The 18,568-nt window shown below is 25.2% G+C and overlaps 1 protein-coding gene across 2 annotated transcripts in view; it reads right to left on the minus strand.

Moving 5' to 3' along the window:
• Positions 1-843: 843 nt before the first annotated feature.
• Positions 844-18,568, minus strand: part of LOC135925860 (WW domain-binding protein 4-like) — a 40,416-nt gene continuing 22,691 nt past the window's right edge. Inside the window, exon 6 of one of the 2 annotated variants that reach the window (XM_065461385.1) lies at positions 844-1,446. In XM_065461385.1, the coding sequence (XP_065317457.1) occupies positions 1,083-1,446 (364 nt within the window). In that variant the 3' untranslated portion in view covers positions 844-1,082. The remainder of the gene's footprint in view (positions 1,447-18,568) is intronic. The other variant, XM_065461386.1, reaches the window with a different exon arrangement.

The raw sequence follows: 18,568 nt of genomic DNA on the forward strand, positions 1-18,568 counted from the left end.
AAATAAATAGACTAATTAAAGTTTCGGTGTCAATTTGTTTTAACTAAAAATAAAAGTAAAAAAAATTTATTCCGGATAGGGACAGTTTAATTCATTAGGAAGGTCATTAAGTAACGGCACAAAGTAATAATCATATCTTAGCTTAGACGAAAAACAATTAGATAAAAAAAAATTAAAAGATTTTAAATGTACAAGGGGATAAATGTTCTCTGTCCCAAATAAAGAATTAAATGATATCTTTAGAAACAATATTTTATTCAATCCAAAACCCAATATTTTCTCTATCAGAAGGAATTTTTTATAAATATGTTTGAAATAAAAAACAATGATACAAATACAACTTCTCATAATGCTGCCTACTTATAAGATCAAAATTATCAAGAAAAATATTTCATGATAAATGATACAAGCTTGTGATATGACGAAAGAACCGGAATTCTGCAAGGTTATAAACACGACATCTTAGGTGATAGAGTATATAAAATATGTGGAATAATGCGCTTGAGTCCATAACCATTAATCAGATTTAGGCATCAAGCTGGTGGAAAGGAAGTCCACCAAGTAGAAAATATCATATTAACCCTTCCAAGTTCAACTTATTTTTCAGAAAGAAATTGATCTAGTAATATAAAGAACCGAAATCGATTGAAAACTTTGACTATGGGAAAATTAGTTAGCAGTTATCATATTTTACGATTAGAAAATAATTATTCAATAGAACAAGAAAACAACTCTGCCACAGAAAGTGAAGATGAAACAATATTTCAAGAATGAATAAAAATATTACCAAATATAAATACATTTATTTATGAATATATGTTGTATATTTGTTGTTACATATACTTAATAAAGTGAATAGTGTCATAAAAACTTAAAATTGAATTTTACCATTGACCGATTGCAAATTTTGGTTGAATTTTTATATTAAGGTTTAAAAATATATTAAATTATACTCTCAAAATTATTAGACATTAAATTAACAAATCATAATATAATAACTTATTTAAAAGCCACTTTTTTAAAAGGATATATTCTATATTTTACATAATTATATTATATTTTACATTATTAAAAATATTTTATTAGTCAGATATTTGAGAAGTCCTTCCGCAGAATCGTTTTTTCCTCTTTACCATGGTAATTTGCAAAGTTTCAAATTCGTTATTCGATGTTTTATCAACCAATTTTTGATGAAGTTTTTTTTGATCATCGGAGCAAATTAGATTTGGTAAATCATCTTTTGCGGATTTATGATCCATCCTTTTTTCTGCGAAGATTATTTCTTCACCTTGACTATGATCACCTTCTGAATTTTTTATATTATCTTCGACAACCGTGTAAAATATATTTTTATGCCAGGTATCGTTATTAGGGAGTTGAAGGTCTATATAACAATCATTCGAGAGTATCGTGTCGTTTTCTTTGCGCAACAGAACTGAATCTTCTCTGATTAATTAAAAAATAGTAACATTAATTTTATCCCTTTAATCAAACTTAAATTTATTTAAAAAAAATATTTATTCCTAAAAATCTTAAAAGAAAAATGTTCATCAGGTATTCATGAATATTTGATATCAAATCGGATTTGAATCAATAAATAATTTTTGGTTATTCTATCTAAATACGCAATGATCCAGAACTTCTATTTGAATCCGGCCAGTTTTGTTAAAATAGCCGGCTCGTTTTTATATATATAGTTAGAGAACTGCATGGGCTTTCAGTAGGACCTGAATCGGTCCTCGGATATCAAATAAAATTTTCGGATTCTGGCTAGATCGGGTTGTAAGAACTGTCCGACCTGAAATCCGACCCGAAAAATATTAATATAAATATCCTAAATACTCATTATAATTCATAATCTCAATTATAAAACCATATCATTTTTTATTTGTCCATTTTATCCATAAAAATCAGAATAACATGTTATTTTCAATTATTATTTTATAATTTAAACAACCATATACCAAACTATTTTATGGATTATATTTTAGTATATTGCATTGCATAGTTAAAATGATATTATTACATACTTTACTTTATCCGATATTATATCTAATTTTGTATTCTGTAAATATACCAATAATTTTTAATATACTTTTTATTAGTATAACATCTATAATCTAACTATACCATAACTTATGTCATTTAAATATAATATAATGATCAGTTATATTAAAATAAATATTTAACATTAATATATCGAAGATTTCTTTTTAGAAATACCAAAATTTCCAATTTATCAGAGGTCAGCCTGAGGTGATGACAACTGTCAATATCACCAGTTTCACTAAAAACAGATTCTGAGAGATTATCGCACACTTTTATAAACAGAATGCGCAAGAAAATAACAATATGGCAAAATGTTTAATTAATTATTATTAAAAAAATTAACATAAAAATGCATTTCGAATTTTATAGATATAACTTTAAAAAAAAATTTATAACATTTTATTTTTGTTAAAAACGCCATTTTTATCGGATCTGATAGGAAAATTTTATAATAATTGCCGATAACGAGTGAAATATCGGCCTGATCTAATCAGATAAAAAATATCGGTACATCCCTAATAACAGTAATAGATGTATTATCACAGTCTATACCGCAAACAGTCCCGTGGAATATGATATTTGCAGATGATATTGTGATACTCGCCGAATCCAAGGATGAAAGGAAAGATTAGTGAGTTGGATAAATATCCTAGAAAAGCACGGACTAAAAGTTAAAGAGAAAAGGAGTATATGGTGATAGAGATGAAATAGAGAGCATTGATATAAATGAATGGCAGATATCGGCAATTGAAAGCTGAAAATATTTTGGCTCCACTATACAAACAAACGGCACAATATAGAAAGGGATAAAGAGTAAAATTAATCAAGGGTGGTTAAAGTGGAGATTTTTATCAGGAGTGCTCTTTGAAAAAAAAATCTCACATAAATTGAAGGGAAAAATTTATGGATTCTATATAGTTTGGAAACATGTTGAGGATGATTGCTGTGGTATCAAGAAAGGATAAGGTGCAAAGTACAAGAATAGTAGGAAGTTTAAAGGTAGTGCCTATTAAGACTAAAATATGAACAGACTTAAGTGGTATGGGCACACAATGAGTAGACCTATAAACTATATAGGAAATAAGGTTAAGAGTTTGGAAGTGATGGGCAAATGTAAAAGAGGAAGGCCAAAACTCCAATGGAGCTATAAAGTTAGAGCCAATATGAAGAAATATAAATTAGATCGTAAAGATGCCGGGAAATAAGGGTGGATAAATTCCAAATATAAATATTCCACCAAATTTCGACATTTATGTGCGCAAATTTCGGGAAATGAAAATGTTATCCCGAGAACATAATAAAGATTTGTGGCAACAAATTAACATGCAGAAAAAATCAATATATATATGATTAGGCAAAAATCTATAAATACCAACTCACCATCTAGCTCCTACTCAACTGATAGAGTAGTAAATAAAGGTTCATTAAATTAATAATAAAATTATTAATTAAAAAATATTAAAGTAAATATATATCTTTTAAAATTATTATTATATTATGAATATATTTTTCCTTAAGAAATTAATGAGGCAGATCCGTTTTTGTATTTCTCTTTATGGGAGGCTGGCAATGCGTTTTCTGGCGAACTTCAAAAATACCTAGATCCTAAATTATATATTGAAGATGATAATATTTTAAATTGGTGGAAGATAAACCATAATGACTCTTAAATTCCTAGCTATCCTAGCTTCGTCGGATAGCAGTAAAAGAGCGTTTTCAACTGCTGGTAGGGCCTTTGAAGAGAAAAGGACTCTTAAATAAACTGGACTACTCATTATTTATATATTATAATTATTCGCTTTGTTATACTTTTGATAATGATATTGATTATTATTTTTTTTAGTCTCTATATTAACTTATATCATCTACATTCGACATAAATCATGTTGTTTTCATATAATCGCAATAATTAAATTCGATATTTTAACTTTTTTATATATATTTTACAAATTAAATCAAATCCAATAATATATATCTTGATTAGATTATGGCTATCAAATGAGCTTTTATTTAAGGTGGCGATGAATAAATACACATAAAATTTTTTTGGTTATTATAATATTCAAACACAAATTGTAAAATTTTATTCGGGCTCGGGTCGGACTAAAAAATGTGTGGTCGAGTTCACAAAAAATTTTTTTAAAATTGGGGCTCAGGCTGCGAAAAAATTACTTTGCAGACCTCTAACTGTATCACATTATATGTATTTTTTTCATATTAAAAATAATTTGTTGTTATGTTTTTCAGCCTTTTTTTTTATTATTATTATCACTATAATTTGTTAAATATTCATTAATTTCTTGCTGCATATCATCGTGAAAACTTTGTAAAAATAAAGGAAGTTCTTGATAAATTATTACAGATGATAATATTTTATTATATTGATAATAGCAAAAAAATAATTTATCAAATAACAAACATTTTGCAAATGCATATTTGATTCAATTTTAATATTTATATTATAATATTTACAGATTCATTTAATTCAATAATCATTATTTTATATTAAATATTTTTATAAAAATATTAAATTTATCATTTATAGCATTTTAATTCGTAAATAAAAATATAAAATCCTAGGTATAGTAGATTTAAAGAAATCATTTTTATATTAAAACTTTTATATATAATACAAAAGTTAATTATTTCTATAATATATAAATTTATACTTCAAATTGTGTTCAACAATTAAAATATAAAATCCTTGATTATAATAATAGTGATTAGATTATAATTTCAAAAAATGTCATTAAAAATAAATTCTAAATGGTATCAATCATTTTCTATCTATGTGTATATCAGAGTTGTTAGAGTATCTAGATATAAAAATGTCGTATCTGTATCTGGATAGATTTATAGATATTATTTTAGATGTATCTGTAACTGTTTTTAGATACTTTTAAGATACATTTTGATATACTTTTATTTAGTGCTTTTTATATTATAAATAAAAATATGAATGCAAAATTTATTTTATTTCATATGAGCATAATTTAAATATAAAATTAAAAAATATTAAGACTATATAATAAAAAATTATATATATATATATAAAAAAATATATTTATAAATATTCATTAAATATTATGTCCGAGTTTATCAATAACCCAGACAAATTTTGTTATTACAATACAACTCAAGGATCTGCCATTTTTATTTTCAATGGAATTGGTTAATTTTATTTTATTATACTAATTTTCAAATTTATTTTAGATTTAATATTTAGTGATGAAGAGTAAGAAGTAATAACACTATGTGATAAATTTTGACTTGATTTTTTGGGAGAAAATAAAATAAACATGTTCTAAGACAGTTTTTTATGCATATTCTAAATCCGCTGTTAGTTTTTTTCTAGCACGTCAGGTTTTTTATTTATTTTAGGTAAAAGTGGACAAAAAGATCATTAGCACTTTTTGAAGGTTTATAACTTCGGTTCTAATGATCTCTACAACTAAAAAAATATCTAAATTTTTGCAGCAAACCTTCCTTATTATTATTATACATTTGTTTTTATAAAATCCTTACTCAATTTTTAAACAACCTATATTTTTTAAATTTACCTTTATTTATAAAATCTTTTTTAATATAGCTTACATTTAATATATTTATTTTTTGTGGCTTTCGTTCTCTTCGCTACACTGAACAAAATCCAATTTAAAAAAAAAATTAATGAAAGAAATTAAATGTTTATGAAAAATTAAGCGCGAAAAAAAATAATTCTTCTCCTTTCTTCCTACTCGTTATTTGGCATTGTTATTTATTGCCCATACTACTGGTTCAAGGTACTCCATTGGAAAATCATATATTTTGATATAAATTGATTAAAAAAACAGATATTCTTAAATACATCTAAAAAAGATAAATATTAATAAAAAATATGAAAAAATTACCAATTATTGCATTTTAAATGAATTTTGCTTCAAAAATGCTCAATTCAAAAAGAGTACAAATTAAAAAAGTGGGTACAGATATCTGATTTTAATATAAATTGATCATAAATGCATAAAATATTACTAAATACAACTAAAAAAGATAAATATTACCTTAATTTTGCTTTAAAAATGCTTTATGCAGAGAAAATTCAATAAAAGTGTACAAATTAAAAAGTTCGAAAATATCTGTACCGACTTTTTTAATTTATAGATTTTGGTTGAATTTTCATGTCATAGAGTACTTTTGAAACATAATTAGAATTAATATATAATCTTGAGCATATTTGAAGCAAAATTTTTATCTTCTAAAGTTAATAATTTTAGTAATTTAAATTGAAAACTTAAGACCCCCAAAACGAAATTCTTTACCATTTTTCTCAAAAACCAATCGATAAAAAATTATAAAAATTAGTAAATTTATAAAGAAATATAAGTTTAACACTATCACCAATTTTCAGGCATTTTTATTCGATACTTTTTAAAATATATCCGTATAAAGACCTAAATTTTACCATATTTGAGATTTGAAAAGTTGTCTTTATACGGTAATATTTTTAAAACTTGACGTGTAGGGGAAATTTGGAAAACGGATTCGAACTCAGCGTCAAATTCTGCACCAAAACTTGTTTTTATTTTCTTCTCCCATTTTTCTTGTCACACAGTGTAATCAATGAAGCATCAACAAGTTCAGACATTGTTTTTCCATGGCCAATTTATAGAGCATATTTTAAAATAATATCTCAAAATAAAAAAAACAAATCTCTGATAGTAAAATGTTTGCCATATCTACCAAAAAATACGAAAATTTCAGTTAGCATTACCTCAACTTGCAACATTGTAAAACATTTAATGGTATAGATACTAAATAAATGTTTACAATTGTAATTTTAAATTTTAAGGGAAAAAATCAAACACTGTTAATAAAAAAACAATTAATACAAAGATTAGTTGATGAATTATCAAGGTCTTCAACTGATAGCAAACAAATAACCTGTGAAAAAAAACAAATTATTTAATATCGGATTTTTTTAAGTACCCCACAGCAGTAGATATGATTGTTAATAATAATTTAAATTTTGATACTCGACAAATTTTAAATAATTTTTTTCAAAAATGAATGTCGAGATTTTAGTATTTTTAAAGAATATCCTGATATAAAATTGTAATTCATAAAATATACACCAAAATCTGTTCAAGCGCCTTGGACTTAGTGTAGCTAAAAATGTCTTTACAGATAAACGAGGATGACTTAATGACCAAAATTTTGAAAATATTTTATTATTGAAATCTAATAATTATTTATAATTTTTTAATCATTATTCATATAATATATGATTATATTAAAATCGAAAAATCATTATTTTAGTTATATTTTGATAAATGTAATATCGAGTCAATAAATTTTAGCTCTTTTCATGCATTTTCACAATAGAATCCCAATTTACGATTATGCAAAGCTTATATAAAAGAATAATAAAAATGGTATCTGTATCTAGATAACTTTTTAGAAGATGTATCTATATCTAGATAAATTTTAAGACGATGTATCTTTATCTAGCTACATTTAAAAAGTCTCTTTTAACAACTCTGGTGCATATATATAAAATTTAATGATTTTTACTTAGAACAATCTAAAATAAATTATTAACTGGCTAGTTAGTTATATTATATTATATAAAATAATTAATATTACAATCAAAAATCATTTTAAAGTGGAACTTGAAGATTTCGAAACTGATATAACACTTTTTGACCACATTTTACATTTGGTAAGTATTGAATTAGTTCCTTCAATATAGGATGTTATTGTAAAATATTTAAATCATATTTGGGCCATTAATGTTAATTATTATGATTTTGAATTTTCAGAATCAGATGATGATGAAATAATAATATCCATGTTTATGCTAATCTATTAAATTAAAATATAAACAATAATATTCAAATTAATAAACTATAATAATGGCCTGTTAAAAAAATTGAAATGTGAAAAAGGAAAATCAGCTAATTAAAAAAAATCGAATTAATGTTAAATTTTTTAAATAAATAAAATAAAATGTATTTTTAAAATTGAACGAACGTTAAATTCAAATGCGTTCGTCAAAAAAGGAATGCCTTTACGTTCAAAGTTCGTCAAAAATAAAAGGACGTTCATCATTTTTTAAAAAAAATGAACTTGGCATACAACACTATTTAATAATAATTACAGTGTACAATAAAATATACAAGCTATATAAATATAAAATAATACATTAAAAATTAGCGTGAGGAGGTGCCTCTAGTATTTTATTGAAATCTGGAATTTTTTTACGCAAAGATCTTCAATTTTTGGCTTAAAATTTTGGGCGAAAAAAATCTTCAAATGCTCATTTGAAGATTTTTGTTAAACCGTTTAAAACAAAGTTTCTGCTGGCGTATGTGGAAACTTTTACAAATAAACCTCTGTCAAGTGACAATAAGATGCCTTTCGATACCCCCCCCCTCCACAAATGACTCATCGGAAAGAATTTGATCAGCTTTTGAGAAATTTCATTTTAAAATGAGAAATCGAATAAAAAAATGAGTGTCTAAAGATTAATATCGATAAGACATAATATGTATTTAAAGGATCACAAGAATTTAAGGTATCATGTTCGGAATATCAGCTAAAGAGTTCAGATTTGATGTTTCAATTGCATCCCATGAAGATGTTTATGCTATTTCATTTGCACCCATAAATTTTATATAAAATTTATACATACTTCTTGTTAATTAATAAAGCTATTCAATAAAAAAAATAAAATGTTTCCAATGTATTTTTGTCTTTATTTTTCAAATATTTTATTTTCCTTAAGTTCCTTAATTTTTAATAATAAATTCAATAAAAAAATGAAAGGTTAAGGTGTATTTTGTGGTTATTTAATTTCAGTAATTTAGTACTTCCCCTGATTTTCTTTTTTCCCCCAATTTTCCCGGGATTTTTACAACTATAATTGTAATTAAGCATTTCATATTGGCTTAAGCTTCAGAATTAATGATTGCAAAAGTTTGGGCAACATTTTACTTAAAGCTGCATCTTAATATTAGATTCAGATTCCTATCAAAATTTTTAAAAATGTAACAAATATTTTATATGTAAGTAAACAAAAAAGATAAAAAAATATCCATATAATCGTAAAATAATAAGATTCCAAAATATTTTGAACTTAGATGTAATTTTTTGAATCGCCATTCAAAATTCGATAAAGACAATCTAATCACTAATGTTATAGTTTTTATTTAACTTATAACTCTGCTTTTGGTTAGTGACTGGCAAAACTTGGTGAATTTATAAATATTAAGTACCCATCACAATATTGGGACAACCCAGATATCAATTTCGCCAATCTTGTGCGCGATTCTAATAAAATAAGACTTTGAAGAAAAACATAAGACGGGATAGCAAATAAATTATATTCCAATAATAAATTTTATAAACCATAGGTTCATAAATCATTATATAAATTTATTAAGGTTAAAAGAAAATTAAAACTATAATTGAACCAATCTTGTAGCTATTTTTTTTAAATATTATTTAATTCCATAAAAATAAATGTTTCAAAATAAAATAGCCACTATTAGCAATTATTGCACTATTGAACTCGATATTAAATTCTATAATATCTTTGTGAAATAATTTACGCTATATGACCTCGCTCGCTGTAATGTATAAGCTTTAAAGGTTTCTCTATAAAAAATTCGTGACATTTGTTTCACGATATTTTTTTCGCGGAATAGTATTCGTTAGTGTGGATTCGCGAGTAAAGTTTCGCTATAAAATATATTAGCGATAAAAGTTTTGCTGAAATGACATTGAACCCATTTATTCATTCTTAAAATTTTGGTTAAATATGCCAGCAATACTTGGTGGGTGAAAAATGTAGTAACGCTTAAATTTATTTTATGATTGTAATTTTTATGAGAATGACCAAATTTAATATTGTTTCACCCCAAATGAGCCATATATCATGTAAAATTGAGGAATATTTAAATACACGCTAGTTTATTCATAAATTTTACAGGAAAACAAATGTTTAGTAATAAAAGGAAGACATGCTCTATTAATAAATTTTCCTAGAAACATTTTCCTCCAAGGCCTTGTAATTATTTTATTATAAATTTGATTTAATTCAAAATAATTGCGATTTAATCAAATAAATAATTTTTTTTATGTTTATCAACATGTTTTTCCTTATGATTTCGGCTATTTTAACAATTTTATAAGAATGTTGTTCGAATATATGTAACAACAAACCATATTAATACTGAATAGACGTCTGCTAAGTAATTTTTTCGAAGCCCGAGCCTGAATTTTAAAAACATTTTTGTCCGAGCCCAATCCGAGCACACATTTTTTAGTCCAACCCGATTCGAGTCAGAATAAAATTTTATAATTTGAGTTTGAATATTATAATAACCAAATTTTTTTTATGTATATTTATATATATTCATCGCTACCTTAAATAAAAGCTTATTTGATGGCCATAATCTAATCAAGATATATATTATTGGATTTTATTTAATTTGTAAAATATATTTTAAAAAAGTTAAAATACAATCGAATTTAATTATTGCGATTATATGAAAACAATAAGCATGATTTATGTCGAACATAGATGATATAAGTTAATAGAGATATTAAAAAAAATAATAATGAAATCTTCAACTGCAAATGAGCGGTTGATCTTCATGCCGTTAAACTGCCTTCAAAAAAATTATTCGTATTTTTAATGATATATCAATATCATAATCAAAAATATCACAAAGCGAATAATTATGATATATAAATAATGAGGTGACAATTTATTTGGCGTTAAACGAGTCCTTTTTCCTTCAAAGGCCCTACCAGTAGCTGAAAACGCCTTTCACTGCTAGCCGACGAAGCGGGGATAGCTAGGAATTTAAGAGCCAAAGTGAAAAAATCATCCAGTATATTTTTTGTTCGCATTATTATATTGTTCCTTGTCTTATTTGCATAATAGTATAGTATTCCATACTCTTAAACCAATAAGAATGTCATGCAATTTGATAAAGATGTCTTTTTTAAACATTATTTTTTTTCATTCCTATTCTATTATATTTGGGAAGTGCTGATATTTTTCTTTAGATAGATATTTTTTAAAATATCGGTTATCGGCAGATATTTTTAAATTTGACGATACAATCGCATAAAATAACGTCTTATACTTTAAAAATTTCCAAGTGGCTTTATTACCAATTCAGTCCATTACAAAAGAAATTAGTTGAGAAAATGCATCAATCGTTAAGTTATTTTATTCATAGAATTACTAAAAAAAGGAACTTGCTTTATCATGCTCACCATGATTAAAATCATGGTGAGCATGATAAAGGTGTCCAGATTATGAAGGATGGTAATGCATAAAAATCAATATACGCTTTTTTATATTTATAATGGAAAAATTATTTCCAACAAAGTGTATGATCGGGATCAGTTTTAAGTGAATCTGGTGATATTGACTATCCCCAACAATGCAGGCGGACCTCGGATAAACTAGAAATTTGGTATTTCTGAAATTAAATCTTCGATATATTAATTTTAATTTAAAATTTCTTTATATATTTATGTAATTACTATATAAATAAATGGAATTTATAATGTAATTATTATATAAATAAATTTTTTATTAATAAAAATATTTTGTATACTTTTACACAAAATATGTATAAAGAAGAGAATCAGATGTCATATCGGATCGATAATCGACCAATATCCATTTAATGTCGGATCTAATCATATCAGCCTCCATCTATATTATTATAATGTTCTATAACGATGGAGAATATGATTTAAATGGAGAAGAAAATTGAATTTACTATAAATCAGAAGGACAAAAAATAAATTGTTTCAGGAATAATATTTTAAATCAAAATCCTATTAGTAAATTATTCTACAATATTAAATTCATAAATGTATTTCAGTATTGTGACTGTAATAAATGAAAGTTATTGAAAATTTAAATGATGAATTTCTAATGTTGTAAACGAACACGTTCAAATGAATCTCGTGAAAGAAGTTCGTTATATTTTAAAAAATATGATACGGCGTTTTTATTTTTGACCAACTATGAACAAGGACGAATGCGTTTATGTTGCTTTCGTTCAATTTTTAAAAATTTTCTTATTTTCACTCATTTAATAATAAAAAATATTAATTCGAATTTTTTGAGAAAGGGGGTTATTTTTTATCAGCTGTTCCTTTATCATATTTGAATTTTTTTTTACCCGCCACTATTTTTGTCCTATAGTATAGTTTATTAATTTGAATATTATTATTTATTATTTTATGATTAGAATAAGCACGGATGTTATTTCATCATTCAGATTAACATTATCATCATGACCCAAATATAATAAATACTTTACAGTTACATACTATATTCAAGGAACGAATTCCATCCTTAACAAATGTAAAATGTGTCCAAAAAATATTCTATCAGTTCCAAATTTCAGGTTCTAATTTAAATAGAATTGATTATAATATTAATAGGTTTAATAAATTATTATGATATAATAAAGTAAAAATCATTAAATGTTATATATTATATACATAAACATATATTAGAATTTATTTATTTTTATTGCGATTATTTAAAATTATAAACTAATCACTTATAAAAGTGCAAAATTGCACATCGTCGGAATTCAATATTAAAAATTTATAGAATATGATGATACTAGATTAGTAAATAGAAAGATTGAAAACCAAGAGGAAATATCAAATACAAATTATTTGACATGATTAATAAATAAGCATTTTACAACAGGCATAGGCCTAATTTATGAGTCCACTTTAAGTGACTTAGAACAAGAATGCTATATTCTTCTCGAAAAAGCCATTCAGGGGATATGGATGTTCTAAATTTTTGGAGAGGATCGAACTTCCGAATCATTACACGCTTCAAAAAATTATTTGTGTTCTGGCAAACTGTTTACCCAGGGTATTTTCAACCTCTGGGTTGACGTGGATATCCAGGAGATCATCGTCATCTATGACAAATTTAAATAAAATTATTTTATGGAGTTTGAATTCATAATTCGTTTTTTTTCAATAAAGCTAAAAATAGGCCGATATATCTGTAGGGTATATTTTATTTTTTCTTAAAAAATTTATGTAGGTGCACTGATTAGAGACGGCAAAATCGGCGGGCCGCCGTTTATTTCAAAACTCGCGCCGGCATAGTTTCGCTAGCGCACAGGTAGGTATAACAATTTCTTGTGAAACGCAATTCTTAGCTGGAACCATAGATTTGGACTTGACATTGCTCGGTACGGATTCAATGGGGTTTGGTATGGGTATCTAAAAAATAAAATGAGGTTGAGTTTAGGCGGGTTAAAGCAAGCATATTCAAGCGGGATTAAGCCAGGTTCGATCCGCGTCCCTTATAAATAGAAATTTCTACAAAATTACCCATCGATCATCGAATAATAAGTTTATTCCATCGAATAATAAGTTTAAGGAAAAGTGTCAAACAAAAAAGGAAAAGGTCCAATCAAAAAAGGAAAAGTGTCAATCGAAAAAGGAAAATTCTCAAAAGAAAAGGAAAAGTGTCAATCAAAAAAGGAAAATCGCAATTTTTTTAAAAAAATAATAAATTTTTCAATTTTTCTTAAATTTTATTTATTTTTGTCATTCCTTCTTATTTTATTTCTAACTTTTGCGATTTCTTTACTTTATTTGTATCTTTTCTCAATTTATTTTTCTTACCATATTTTTTCTCTATTTTTTTTCTTCTCATTTTTGATAATTCTTTTGTATTTTTAAAAATAATTTATAAATTTAGGTCCATTTTTTTAACAATTCTTTACGTATTTTTTTCATCATACATATGTCATAATTTTTAAAGGGATCATAACTATCCGGGATCTTCACGGGATTTAAATGGATCCCTTTAAAATTTCAATTTTTTAAAGGATAAAGAACTACATAGCATTATCACGTTTGAACCATGATATAGAAGAATCTTATTTTAAAAAGCGTTTTTCGCGCGTTTTGTTTTTTAATTTTATTGTTATTCATTAATTTTCAATGTTGTTTTTTTTGGCCTTATGAAATAAGATATGTCTAACATAGGGTAACAATCGATAGCTAATCAAAAGGTCTATTCAACTGGAAGTCAATATCTCCCCCATAATGGGCTGGTCTAGATCTTGGGGGGTCAGAAATATTTTTATCAAAACAAAATATCGATATGGGTATCAAATAAAAGCTAAATTTATTATGGTTTGACTGAAAGTCTTCATTCTTGGTCTGGATGGGTATGACTTGGTCTGGGTGTGGGGAGGGGTGTAAAAATATATTTTTTTGATATGGGTATCAAATAAAAGGTAATAAAAATATTTTTTTAATGATCCCTCATATAGAGGGCGGGTCTAGGTCTTGGGGGGTCAGGAATATTTTTATCACCATAAAATATGGATATGAGTATCAAATAAAAGCTCATTTAAATATCTTTAGATTGAAATTATTCATTTTTTGTCTTGATGGGTATGACTGTCAGGCTCTCAACATATTAACAAAATGTCTAGTTGGATAGAATTTACGAAATAAAAGAGAATGAAGAGAAAACAATTTTTTAAATCTTTTTTCGGTTTCACAGTCATACCCATAAAGACAAAAAATGAATAATTTTAATCTAAAGATATTAAAATTAGCTTTTATTTGATACCCATATCGATATTTTGTTTTGATAAAGATATTTCTGACCCCCCAAGACCTAGACCAGCCCATTATGGGGGAGAGATTGACTTCCAGTTGAATAGATCTTTTGATTAGCTATCGATTGATACCCTATGTTAGACATATCTTATTTCATAAGGCCAAAAAAAACAACATTGAAAATTAATGAATAACAATAAAATTAAAAAACGAAACGAAACGCGCGAAAAACGCTTTTTAAAATAAGATTCTTCTATATCATGGTTCAAACATGATAATGCCACGTAGTTCTTTATCCTTTAAAAAATTGAAATTTTAAAGGGATCCCTTTAAATCCCGTGAAGATCCCGGATAGTTATGATCCCTTTAAAAATTACGACATATGTATGATGAAAATAAAACGTAAAGAATTTTTAAAAAAATGGAACTAAATTTATAAATTATTTTTAAAAATACAAAAGAATTATCAAAAATGAGAAGAAAAAAAATTGAGAAAAAATATAGTAAGAAAAATAAATTGAAAAAAGATACAAATAAAGTAAAGAAATCGCAAAAAGTTAGAAATAAAATAAGAAGGAATGACAAAAATAAATAAAATTTAAGAAAAATTTATAATTTATAATTTTTTTAAAAAATTACGATTTTCCTTTTTTGATTGACATTTTTCCTTTTCTTTTGAGAATTTTCCTTTTTCGATTGACACTTTTCCTTTTTTGATTGACACTTTTCCTTTTTCGATTGACACTTTTCCTTTTTTGATTGGACCTTTTCCTTTTTTGTTTGACACTTTTCGTTTTTGATTGAACCTTTTCCTTTTTTGTTTGACACTTTTCCTTTTTTGATCGGACTTTTTCCTTTCTTTTTGGGAATTTTCCTTTTTTGATTGAACCTTTTCCTTTTTTGTTTGGACCTTTTCCTTTTTTGATCGAACCTTTTCCTTTTTTGGTCGGACATTTTCCTTTTATGATTGAAACTTTTCCTTTTTTGAATGGGAAACCCTGTATGTTCCCACATTAAGTATCCTAACTACCAAACTAAAGAGATTTAATAATCTAATCCAGGCTTGTTAATCGATCCTTTTAAAAAGATTGAATCCCGATCACGATCCTTTTCTTATTTAAATTTCTGATCGATGCAAAATTAAATAATATAAAAAAAAAATAAATATGGTAAAAATTTATTGTAATTGAATAATATATAAGTATAACAATTAGAATATATTTATAAATTATCATCATTTAAACAACCACGATTTTCATTAAGTACATGTTTAGCTTTACTAAACAAGCGCTCCACAGGAGCGCTTGATGATAAAGGTGTGTTATATTCAATAAATGTTTATTTTAATTAACATTATTATAAATATTCACTGAATCATCATTAGAATAAAAAAATTTATTAATGGAAAGTGCATTTTGTAACGAGTTTTTCCCAAATCGCTAGCCTTTGCAATCTCAGGGAGATCATCGAGAAAAATTTTTATGGGGGGGCGCTCCTCATAGCCCCGCTTTTGCCCGGCCTTCGGCCGGGTTTTATATTAATATATCAAACTTTATTAAAACTTGCTAACTCTGAACAATTATTCTGAATTTCATATTTTGTCATTTATCATATTATAACAAAATTAACTAGCATATAATTAATTACAATAAAGACATTTCTAAAAATAATATTTTATCTATTTATTACAGTATAAAATATTTTCGATTGCTGATATAAAAAATTTTGCGTCTAAAGAATTACAAGTGATAAAAAGAGTTAATTAATTCATACATATGCCTCAATTGATAATGGTTTTTAAAAACCACATAATATAATAAAATTTTTAGCAACTTACATTGACAAAAGATCATGAAACTTTTGTAGAATGGACAAATAAGGAAAAATTTATACGTCTAACCAAAACCCATCTTTTAAATAGATAATATAAACCACCAATCTAAATCAAATTATATTGGGGGTTAGAGCTTCTTCTTAGATGATATGATGGAAGCTAGATAAGTAGCCGAGAAAATTATTGTGAGATATTAAATTTCTAAAAGATTTATTTTCCATTTTTAATGATACATAAACTTAACTCATATCAGAAAAACATTAAAAATCTTTAGAAGAAATTATGCAAATATATTGAAGCCTTGAGTTATTTACATGGCAAGGATGCCATAAAAGAAATGAAACATTTTGTAACTATATAATAAGAAACAGAATGATATGAAGAAAGCAAATAAGATTTTATATATAATTGTCGCACCACCTCAAGTTGGCATATTATATCTTAAAATAATAGTAGTTTGTAATAATATTAAAAATATATTCGTATTAAAAATTTAACTCAAAACTATTTTTCAAAGATGAAAAAAATAGCTTTCCTAAAAACACGTAAAAAAGAGAAGAAAAGATTTCTAATTTATTACATCCCTTATGGAATGAATAATAAGATGTTTAATTTTAATAATAATTTAAATTAGATGGCGTTAAAGAATTTAATGCAAATTGTTACTAATATTTATTATCAAAGGCATTTATTAGTAAAATTTATTTAACTATAATTTATTATATAACTGTCAAATACGTCTGTAAAAGTGGCATTTTACCTAATATTTTATAATCAATTATATATAATAGAGGATTATAAACAGAAATCTCTTATACTTATTTGGACCTTGAATATTTTTAGAAAGAGGCATGGTAATTAAATTTAAAAATGAATACTATAGTTGATTAGTGATTTTGAACTCGGCTAATTACAATATTAAATTTGTTAATTTTCAATTAATAAATGATTATATTTATTTAATTAGGGTTATATAATAATCTAAATATAAAAGTCAATTAAGTTTCAACTGTTATGCTAAATTAATATTTAGTGAGTGATATTGATATTCTATTTTTAATACAGAATTTGATTGAAAGCTGACATAGTGAAAATATAATTTATATGTATTAATAATATAATAATTAAAATAGTATTCATTTAATAAAAATTTATATAGTCTTATTAATTTTTAAATAATAAAATTAAATCTATATATTACTTGATAGAATTATAAAAGAAATTGTTCAGGGGCCAATGAAAAAAAATTTAGTACATGGGGATATTAAGGAGCCATTAAAATAAAAATTTGCTTCAGGGAGCTATTCAAATTTTTCAGGGGGCTCGAGCTCCTGCGCACCCCTTCCTAGTGATGCTATTGTATTGATCCATGTTCATTTGAAGGATCTGCATATGGTTGACCCTCTATATTTTCTAAATGGGCAATTAACCTTTCTTTTAGCATTAGATTTTGTGGCAGATTAATAAAAGGCTAATTGAACTTAAATTTTGGGTGAATTATTGATGCCAATATATTACTGTCATCATATAGTGAAGGAAATCTATAATTTTTATTATATATACATTATGATTTTCACAAATAATAAAAATTGTATTTTTAAAAGAATTAATTACTTCTAAATGCCTCTTTAGGTTTGAACTGCTAATCTTTGAAGAAGATATCTTGTTTTTGCATAGAATTTTGCACATTGTATGGTTACTTCCATCCGTTTCACATAATGTAAAATACTTACGTAAATTATGAAATGGTAAAAGATTCTCATTCTCACTTATATATGCTATCACATCAATAGAAGTAGATGTATCATCTACTAAATTTATAATGGAGGACATTATTAAAACCTAGAATTTATATTATATTATAATAATTAATAAATAAATATAACTTGTCCTTACAAAAATTTTGGGATTGTTGAAATATAAAATCTGGTGGAATGGTGGTTTATAAAATATGATGTAGATAGCTATTTTTTTTAAATAATATTTAAATTTAATTTTCAAAATTTTTATTTTATTTATTGCTTTTTAAGTAAAAAAATAATTTTTAAAAGGATCGGG

This window comes from Gordionus sp. m RMFG-2023, chromosome 3, assembly GCF_954871325.1.
Source record: "Gordionus sp. m RMFG-2023 chromosome 3, tfGorSpeb1-WG-v2, whole genome shotgun sequence".
NCBI classification, from domain to species: Eukaryota; Metazoa; Nematomorpha; class Gordioida; order Chordodea; family Parachordodidae; genus Gordionus; species Gordionus sp. m RMFG-2023.